Source organism: Podarcis pityusensis (assembly GCF_964106645.2).
Source record: "Podarcis pityusensis genome assembly, chromosome: 2".
In the NCBI taxonomy this organism is placed as follows: Eukaryota; Metazoa; Chordata; class Lepidosauria; order Squamata; family Lacertidae; genus Podarcis; species Podarcis pityusensis.
In genome coordinates, this window is record NC_138029.1 from 15,679,928 (window position 1) to 15,690,166 (window position 10,239).

At 50.3% G+C, this 10,239-nt stretch overlaps 1 protein-coding gene across 1 annotated transcript; it reads left to right on the forward strand.

The window, feature by feature from the left end:
• Window positions 1-1,184: 1,184 nt before the first annotated feature.
• NPFF (neuropeptide FF-amide peptide precursor) lies at window positions 1,185-9,246 on the forward strand. The gene is made up of 3 exons (XM_080995124.1): window positions 1,185-4,539; window positions 7,080-7,210; window positions 8,930-9,246. The coding sequence occupies exons 1-3, from the start codon at window positions 4,402-4,404 to the stop codon at window positions 9,051-9,053; spliced, it is 393 nt and encodes a 130-aa protein (XP_080851250.1). The 5' UTR covers window positions 1,185-4,401; the 3' UTR covers window positions 9,054-9,246.
• Window positions 9,247-10,239: the final 993 nt, after the last annotated feature.

Genomic DNA, 10,239 nt, shown 5'->3' on the forward strand with positions numbered 1-10,239 from the left:
ACTAAGATCTGGGGGCCGAATCCGGCCCAATCGCCTTCTAAATCCGGCCTGCGGACGGTCTGGGAATCAGTGTGTTTTTACATTTTTATTTAAAATGTATCTCTGAGTTATTTGTGGGGCATAGGAACTCGTTCATCCCCCCCAAAAAAAAATACAGTCCGGCCCCCCACAGGGTCTGAGGGACAGTGGAGTGGCCCCCTGCTGAAAAAGTTTGCTGACCCCTGACCTAGACGAGTGTCCCCTTCTCACTGCATGCAATTACAAAACCTGTTTTTACATTCACAATCCTGTTTTTGAAAGCAGTCCTTTTCTATTCTGCGGCCCCACTCTACACCCATTTTCATCTCCACCCCCATTTCATAAAATCATAGAATTATAGAGTTGGAGGGGACCCCAGGGGTCATCTAGTCCAGCCCCCTGCAAAGCAGGAATCTCAGCTAAAGCATCCATGGCAGATGGCCATCCAACCTCTGCTTACGAACCTCCAAGGAAGGAGAGACCACTACCTTCCAAGTAGACCATTCCCCTGTCAAACAGCTCTTACTGTCAGAATACCATTTCTAGACGGTATTTGTAGCTGAGAAATAACAATGAACTTTACCAACTGGGCCATAAGTGATTTCAAATTATCTCCCAGGTCAATCTCCAACATTTGGCTCACCCATCCCACAGACTTGGGATGTATCGATAATCTGAAGAGCTGAAACATACAACCTATATCCTTTTTAGAAAATGTTATTTGAATCAATTCATCTTCTTTGCGTTTCTATTACATCAGCTCCCTCTGCAAGAATGCGCCTGTTTCCAAGCCTCTTACGTTCCTTTTTTGTAACGCCCTTTAAACCCCCTATTTTCACCTTCACCCACTTTTCCCTCCCTCCTCCTTTCAATTCCTCCTTGCACACAGACCGCCTCTATTTCAATGCCTCCCCCTCCATCCTGTTATGTAAACCCCTGCTTTGCCCAAACACACCCCATGATCCACTTCCCCCTTTTCCCCAACCTCTTCCTTCCTCCTTTCCTAAACTCCAGCTCAGACATAGGCAAACTCAGCCCTCCAGATGTTTTGGGACTACAACTCCCATCATCCCTGACCACTGGTCCTGTTAGCTAGGGATGATGGGAGTTGTAGTCCCAAAACATCTGGAGGGCCAAGTTTGCCTATGCCTGCTCTAGCTTTTAGGAAGCGAATAAAGCCTGACATAGGTAAAGGTAAAGGGACCCCTGACCATTAGGTCCAGTCGTGGCCGACTCTGGGGTTGCGGCGCTCATCTCGCTTTATTGGCCGAGGGAGCCGGCGTACAGCTTCCGGGTCATGTGGCCAGCATGACTAAGCCGCTTCTGGCAAAACCAGAGCAGCGCACGGAAACGCCATTTATCTTCCCGCCAGAGTGGTACCTATTTATCTACTTGCACTTGGACATGCTTTTGAACTGTTAGGTTGGCAGGAGCAGGGACAGAGCAACGGGAGCTCACCCTGTCGCGGGGATTCGAACCGCTGACCTTCTGATCGGCAAGCCCTAGGCTCTGTGGTTTAACCCACAGTGCCACCCATGTCCTGACATACAGCTGACCAAATTGGTGGCCTTTTTTGATTCCTTTGCCCATGGAACATGCCTCCTCTGATGGCTCCTTCCCCAGGGCAGCAACAAACTTGGCATCGCCTATGATATTATAGGGCAGGTCTGTGCAATGTGGCCAAAGCTGCCTCATGGGCCCCATGGCGAGGCCAGAAGTTCCCCACAGCTGCTGTAATAGGTCAACACCAAAATATAAACAAGACCTCCATCCTAAAAATTATGCCAATCTTTGGTGATATTTTCCTAGTTCTTGCAGCTTGCCTGTTTCCTGGTCTTCATCTACAGGTGATTTTTAGTGCAAGGCATGGGCATGGTGGGGGGGCAGCTGCCCACCCAAACCAAGTAAATAAATAAAAACACTTAACTAAAAGTAGAGATAATCAGAATACAGTGGTGCCTCGGTTTTCGAACGTCTCAGAAGTCGAAGGTTTCGGTTTTCAAATGCCGAAAACCCGGAAGTAAATTCTTCCATTTTCGAACACGCCTCGGAAGTCAAACGGCTTCCACTGAGTCACACCCCCACCCCCCATTTTCTCTGTTGAATTTGCAGACCAACCTTTGCGCCTCAGTTTTCAAACGTTTAGAACTCGAAAGGTCTTCTGGAATGGATTACGTTCGAAAACCCAGGTACCATTGTATATGAAACTGAAATGCTTGCGTGATGTTGTGGCGCGTTCTAGTGCCACAACTGGCAACCCAATTGAGTGATAGATGTGGAATCCACAAACTGACCAATCATGTTGCAGTTCTGGAAACTTCTCATAGTTTTCAAGTGGCTGAAGATTTTGGCTGATTTTTCTGAGCACTTGGGATCAGAAGAAAGTAATTTAAAACAACTGTTTTGAGACATTTCATTCCGAATCTGCCAGACAGAGGACGATGACTGGTGGGTGTCCTGCTGCCCCCCTTCCAACATAAATCCTGGCTACACCCATGTTGCAAGGGAACACCATACAGGAACATTGCCTCTTATTTATATTGGGAACAGGGCTTGCTTGGGGAAAGAGAAGTCCAGTCTTCCTCGGATGCAAGCTGATCTTCTTCTTCCCGCCACCCCCTCGAAGAAAATGTACTGCTGTGCGTGATGAATGGGTCACACACAACTCCGCTGATGAATACGAACCTGTCCCTGCTCCGAGGAGTTGACTGTTATTGGGACCATCAGTCAGGGGCTGGTCAGATGGTTCCTTGTGGGCCTCCAGCAAAACATGGCGTGGAGATTAATATACAGTTATGCTGATGTCTTGCTTTCTCGTGTTGCTGGAGGGCGGTGCAGGAAGGAGGGGGGCACCTCGCAAAAACATTTGTCAGGACTCCATCTTCTCCCCAGCTTTGCCTCTTCTCGTAGATGGAAAAGCTTGGCAAGGGGAAGAGGTGTCACTCGCTGGATTAGTTCAAGGTGCATTGGAACGAAATGAGCAGTGCCAAAGTGTGTTGAGTTGCTATTCCACAATTGCCGGCTCTGGCTTTGTTTTAGGGGCGTTGTGAAACTTGGGGGCCATTTAGTTCACCCAATCTGCTTCTCAGACCCAGCAACGGGAGGACTTTAAACCCTTTGACCCCTTTTCAGGTGACCTGCTGCTGCTACTAGATTTCTTTGCACTGTGTTTTGAGTCTCCCCCTTCCCAGCTTTCTCCCTTCACCCAGGTTCTGTTTCATAGCGGCTGTTCCTTCTGACAGAAGCGTAGCATGGGTTGCTAGTGCCCGGGGCGGGCAAGTCGCTGATGCTGCTGGAGCCGCCCCCCACTGGAGCCAAGCGGGGCCATGCTATGCTGCCTGCCAGCCTGTGCTGGGGGAAGCCTGGCCAGCCGATGCGGCAGTACACGGATCAAGGAGCGAGTGATCAGGAGAGGCTCTCTCTCTCATCTGTTTTCTTTTATCCAAAGTCTTGCCTGTTCCGGCCACCTTTATTAGAAGCAGGCACAGTGTCTGCTAACCAGCTGTCTGTTAGGCAGAAATCCAACAGGTGGAGTTTCTTCCAGTGCCAGGTCTCTCGATTTCTGCCTGTCCCCAGTTGTGCAGCCTGCCCCCCCCAAAAAAGAATGGTGTAGTAGCCCTCTGTGTGGCAAATCTGGAAAGAAAATATCCGCACCAACTTAAAATGGATGAGACCCCCACACGCCCCACACCTGAACATCTAGGGCTGCATCATTTGGGGCCTGGGCCTGCACTTCAACCTCCCCCGACCTCAGTAGCTTCCCCCCCCCCCCATCCTTGTCCCGTCGCTTGCCTGTTTTCCCGTTTCTTGGTAAATGGGTTTCATTAAGCTGTAAAAAGCTCGGCTTCGTCGACGTGAACGCCCCGGGGACCGGGGCTTTGCAGAGCCGCCTGTGCAAGTGGCGACGTGACAAATGTCTGGTCCCGAGTCGCCTCTGGCGTTCGCGGGCCCATCAAGCTGGCGGTGGGAGACCTTGGGGAGTGTGAGGGAAGCGGTCAGTGTCCGGCGAAGAACCTGGGCCTTCGTCCCCCCCGGTGGCGTACAAACGGCGACGTACAAGCAATTAGCTACCAAATCCCCAACAGGACTTAAGAGAGCCGTTTTGGGCTGGATTTATCCTCGCAATTACGCACAAATCAGCCCCAGCCAGCGGTGGCAGAGGCTCAGTCGGGGGGGCCGTGGCGGTCCCTCTCCGCTCGTCATGGGGAGGTGCCGGCGGGCCCCCCTCGCAAACATCGCCTTACAAATGGGTCGCCGTCGCTGCCATCAATCCCACCCTGTGCTGCTTCTGCCCCACCACCATCACCCACGCTGGAGACAGATATATAAAGGCAGCGCCAAAGCAAAAAGGGAAGCGCTTTGAGAGAGAGCAGACCTGGCAACATGGAAGCTGCCCGCCTTCTGCTCGCCCTGGCATTGCTCTCAGGCAGCCTCAAGCCAAGCCGAAGCCTTGAGGAGGGGATCGGCTCCCAAGAGGCAGAGGAGCCTGACGGCTACCCTGAGAGACTCTTCAGCTGGATGGTGAGTGGCCTTCGACGAGGCGGCGGCCTAGAGGGCAGAGGAGGGTGCCAAGCGAACTTCGATGCTGCTTAGTCAGTTATTGCAGGGTGGTGGGCATGGCTCTGTTCACAGACACCACACAAACACACACACACACTTTTTTATCCTCCTCCCACAGCCCTGTGAGGTCAGCTGGGCTGAGAGAGCATAACAGACCCAGAGTCCCACAGTGAACAAGCCTGGGTTTAGAATCCCCAATCCGCTCATTGTGTGGCTTGAGTGAGGATTTGAACCTGACTCTACCCTATGGGGACGCAGGTGGTGCTGTGGGTTAAACCACAGAGCCTAGGGCTTGCCGATCAGCAGGTCAGCGGTTCGAATCCCCGCGACGGGGTGAGCTCCCGTTGCTCTGTCCCTGCTCCTGCCAACCTAGCAGTTCAAAAGCACGTCAAAGTGCAAGTAGATAAATAGGTACCGCTCCGGCGGGAAGGTAAACGGCGTTTCCGTGCGCTGCTCTGGTTCGCCAGAAGTGGCTTAGTCATGCTGGCCACATGACCCGGAAGCTGTACGCCGGCTCCCTCGGTCAATAAAGCGAGATGAGCACAGTAACCCCAGAGTTGGTCACGACTGGACCTAATAGTCAGGGGTCCCTTTACCTAGCCTGTCCTAGTCCAGCACGCTAACCATTATGCCACAGGGACTTGTGGAGGTGTTTTGGGTCCTCTACCCAATTAAGAGAGGGAGAAAAGTTTGGCCAAGCCGGAAGCCATTGCTGCCTCCAGAAAGTCAGTATAACATAAGCCCAGAGTGGGATTGGCAAATGAGGACCTTTTCCTCCTTCCTTCCTTCCTTCCATCCTTCCTGCCTTACTTCCTTCCTCTTTCTTTCTTTCTTTCTTTCTTTCTTTCTTTCTTTCTTTCCCAGACGCTTGCTGAGATCCAGGCAGTTGCCCCCCCCCCAGGAGAGGGTGGCATCATTGCAATCTGTGGGGCTCTAAGACTGGTGGAGCTTGGGATCAAATCCTCCTCAGCCACAAACTCACTAGGTGGCCTTGAGCAAGCCATACTATCTAGTCCTTTCTAGCTGCAAAATGGGCATAATAGTGCATGCCTACTATGCAGTGCTGTTGTAAAAGATTCCTGTGAAGGTATGCAAAGTGCTTTGCATTATTAAGATGTTAACCCGAGCTCCTCCTGGGTTTTATTTAAGGCTGGGTATATACCCTGTGACAACAACATACCTCTAGCATACGCAAGGCACAAGAATCCTAGAATCTCCCTTTCCTTTCCTTTCCTTTCCTTTCCTTTCCTTTCCTTTCCTTTCCTTTTTAAAAGCAAGTTTCTAAACACGGAAGTGTGAGTGTGAATCCCAGAAAGCCAAAAGCATAAGGTGATCAGTCAGAGTTCCTGGTGGTCCACAGGTACCCTGCATAGCTGCTTACTCTCCCCATGCAGAGAAAATGAAATTATGTGTAAGAAGCAAATATGCACAGATATTCACACAATTTTCAGAACATGTTAAGCCTGTGTTGAAGCGAAACCAACAATGCGTCTTCCTGGCACCTTTAAAGATAAAGAGTTGTATCCAGTGCTATTCAGAGTCGATGTACTGAAATTAATAAACGTGACTAACTTGGGTCCATTTATTCCAGTGCGTCTACTCTAAGTGAAACTTGTTGGAGACAACCCAGACAAATGGAATAAGCTTTAGTGGACTAGAGACCATTCCACCAAATGGAGCTTATGTCATAATAAAGGTGTCACAAGACTCTGTTGGATTTTGCCAATATTCACAATTTGTGTAAGGCAATCCCCAGAAATTCAGCTGATTTTGGTGTACAAAGTGTGTGTGTGTGTGTGTGTGTGTGTGTGTGTGTGTGTGTGCGCGCGTGTGTGAAATTGCAAGAAATATAATTGGCTTGACATTATGTTGGGTGGATAGAGCTGACTGCTGTTCAATATTTACCATCATTACGCAACTGTGAGCAGCCAGCCAGCTCAGTCTGTACAGCATGAGACTCGTAATCTCAAGGTTGTGGGTTCCAATCCCACATTGAAGAAAAGGGTTTCCACATTGCAGGGAGTTGCACTAAATCAGTGCTGGATTTACGTATAAGCTAAACAAGCTATAGCTTAGGGCCCCACTCTCTTGGGGGCCCCCAGAAAATTTAATTGTATTTCAGTTCAACAATTACTTTGATAAAATACATATTTTGCTATGTGCAAATGGCTTTAGATACCTATTAGGTCCATAAGTTACCATATAGTATATATTCAACACAAAAAAACAGCGACAATTCGTTGTTGACAAACGACAGCTGGACATATAAAGGGCCCCATTACCTCCAGTAGCTTAAGGGTCTCATCAAACCTAAATCCGACCCCGGACTAAATGACCCCCATGGACCCTTCCACCTCTACAATTCTGTGATTCTTTGATTCTATGAATAATGCGATGCCTATGCTGTTTTCCCTGGTCCTCAAGCTACTTCCTGGTCTTGCAGGGAACTCGTCTCTTGTTGAATTTCTCAAATGACCCCGACTTTTTATTTGTCCACCCAGCTGCAAGAAAATGAGGACCATCCTGTCCAGATTCCCCCTGAGGAGCATCCCCTGGGCGTCCTTCTCCGCTCCCTCCTTCATGCTGTGCAAAGACCTGGTCGCAGCCCCTCCTTCCTGTTCCAGCCCCAGAGGTAAGGAGTGTGGGGGTCGATGCAGCCAGGCAGAAGCACGTATTCTGGCTACACTAGGGGGAGCACAAGTGAATGGAGGGGGCGGTTCATTTAATTTCCCCCTTCCTTTTTAAAGCTCCATTTGTGCTAATTTTCCAGTTCTTGGAATTACATCCATTTTGGCCATGGACTGGGATGGGAGACCCAGAGCCAGTGTGGTGTAGTGGTTAAGAGTGGTAAACTCGTAATCTGGTGAACCGGGTTCGCGTCTCCGCTCCTTCACATGCAGCTGCTGGGTGACCTTGGGCCAGTCACACTTCTCTGAAGTCTCAGCCCCACTCACCTCACAGAGTGTTTGTTGTGGGGGAGGAAGGGAAAGGAGAATGTTAGCCGCTTTGAGACTCCTTCGGGTAGTGATAAAGCAGGATATCAAATCCAAACTCCTCAAGTCGTCTCCTGACAATGGTTTGAGTATTTTCCATCCGAATAGTATTTGAAGGCGTTCTAGCTTCTCCAAGGCCTCACAATTCCCACAGATCAGGCATAAAAAGGTGAAGGTAAAGGGACCCCTGACCATTAGGTCCAGTCGTGACCGACTCGGGAGTTGTGGTGCTCATCTCGCTTTATTGGCCGAGGGAGCCGGCATACAGCTTCCAGGTCATGTGGCCAGCATGACTAAGCCGCTTCTGGCAAACCAGAGCAGTGCACGGAAACGCCGTTTACCTTCCCACCAGAGCAGTACCAATTTATCTACTTGCACTTTGACGTGCTTTCAAACTGCTAGGTTGGCAGGAGCAGGGACCGAGCAACGGGAGCTCACCCCGTCACGGGGATTCGAACTGCCAATCGGTAAGTCCTAGGCTCTGTGGTTTAACCCACAGAGCCACCCGCATCCCCAGATCAGGCATAGGCTCCCCCATTTAAGAGTCAATTTTTAAAAGACAAGCACAGCATCCTTGCTATCTAAATGACCATTCCCACCTGTCAGTTTCACGGGTCTTTCTTAGACCTTTCATCCCTACGACCTTTTTTCTGCAACTCCTCGGAACACCCATTGCAAAAGCTGTGCTTGCAATGCCCCTAAAAACTGAACCGTTTTTCAATCGTTCCCTTCTCTTGTGTTCAAATCCCCACCCATCAATTCCTGCAGCAACAATAAGGGGACTCTGGTTCGTTTTAGTAGTTCTGGATGATGCAATTCTGTTCTCCTGGGGACAGGGACGGCGGGGGAAAGCAAAGCACTATTCCAAGACACCTAGCTGCACAGCTCTGCTTCCTTCTCACCATCCGTCTGACAGAAGTGATGACCTGCAGGACAAAGAGGCCAGGGAGCTACAAGTGCTGTGTTTTTGAGTGCCAAAAATGTTCCCCAGGCAACCTGCTTTGTGCTGCTTTCCATCTCTGTCTCCACCCCCATCGTTCTGCCCGGACACCGAGGTCCAGCGCCGAGGGCCTTCTGGTGGTTCCCTCGCTGCGAGAAGCCAAGTTACAGGGAACCAGGCAGAGGGCCTTCTTGGTAGTGGCACCCGCCCTGTGGAAAGCCCTCCCACCAGATGTCAAAGAGAACTACCAGACTTTTAGAAGACATCTGAAGGCAGTCCTGTTTAGGGAAGCTTTTAATGTTTAACAGACCACTGTATTTTAATATTTTGTTGGTAGCCGCCCAGAGTGGCTGGAGAAACCCAGCCAGATGGACAGGGTATAAATAATAAATTATTATTATTATTATTATTTCTGCAGATTTGGCCGTGAGGCCCGGGCCAGCTCCAGCAGCGGTGGCCTAATCAAGCCACGGGCTTGGGACGCCGTGGCTCCTCAGTTTCTGAGCATGGCTGTTCCCCAGCGCTTTGGCAAGAAGAAATGAAGTCGAGGACAGCAACGCACAGAACTGCCACCACCCGGTCCTTGCACCGAGAACTAGTGCCGCACTGGGTCGAAAAGCCTCCCCTTCCGCTCGTCCTTCTGTGTCGTCCCTGGGTTACCCGGGTGACTGACCCTCCTGTTTAGGGGTTTGTGCTTTGCCCCTTGCTAATAATAAAAATGGTTACATCTTGGAACCTACTACAATCTTTTCTGTCACGTAGGTGGGCTAGAGCAGGGATGTGGAACCCGTGGTCCTCCTGACATTGTCAAGACTCCCATCATTCAGGCGGCGTTGCCATATACCAGTTCTGTAAATCTTATATTTTCCCCCACATAATACACAATCAACTTATGGAACTCTCTGCCACTGGGGGGGGGGGGGTCACAACATGGGAAGCTGGTCACCAGAGCAAGGTGTGCCAAGAGTCCCACAAAATTTCTTCACGAGGGAGGAGGATGGAAAGGAAAATCAGAGAAAATTACCCCTGTCTATAGCGACCCAACAGCTCCAGGGCCGCTTGGCTACCATTGGAGAGGAAGGAGCAATTTGAAGTGTGTCTCAGCAAATTAAACGAATGATGCTTTTGGGAAGGGAAAATTATTAGGGCTGCCATCTCTCCTTTGCCTTGGTCTCAAGCAAATTACTTGCCTCCATCTCACCCAGTATCTTGTTTCTAAGAGCAGCCACCCAAATGCCTCTGGAAAGCATATGATAATTCCAGCAGTGGGAGCATCCCCTGTATTCAGAAGTAACTGCCTTTTGGCCTGGTTAGCTCCATTGGTTAGAGCGTAGTGCTGATAACACCAAGTTTGCAGGTTCAATTCCCTGCACTGCAGGCGGTTGGATGAGATGAGCATCAGGGTCCCTTGCGACGCCACAATTCGATCATCTTTGACTGCTTCGACTCAGGAAGGAGGGGGAGCGGAATGGATAATGGGACCATTCAATTCTGCCTTAGGGCCTCGGCCTGATGCAGCAGTGGTCAGCAGGTGTACAATTCTAGATGTGTCTGTGGACAGCAACTGTGGGGAACCTGTAGCACTCCCCTTCCCCTGTTGGTGGTGGTCTCCAACTCCCATCAGCCCCAGCTAGCATGGCCAATGACCAAGGATCATGGGAGTTGCAAGATCTGGAGGGGTGCAGGTCCCCTCATCTCAGGGCGGGCTCAGTAGGTAAAAGAAGACAC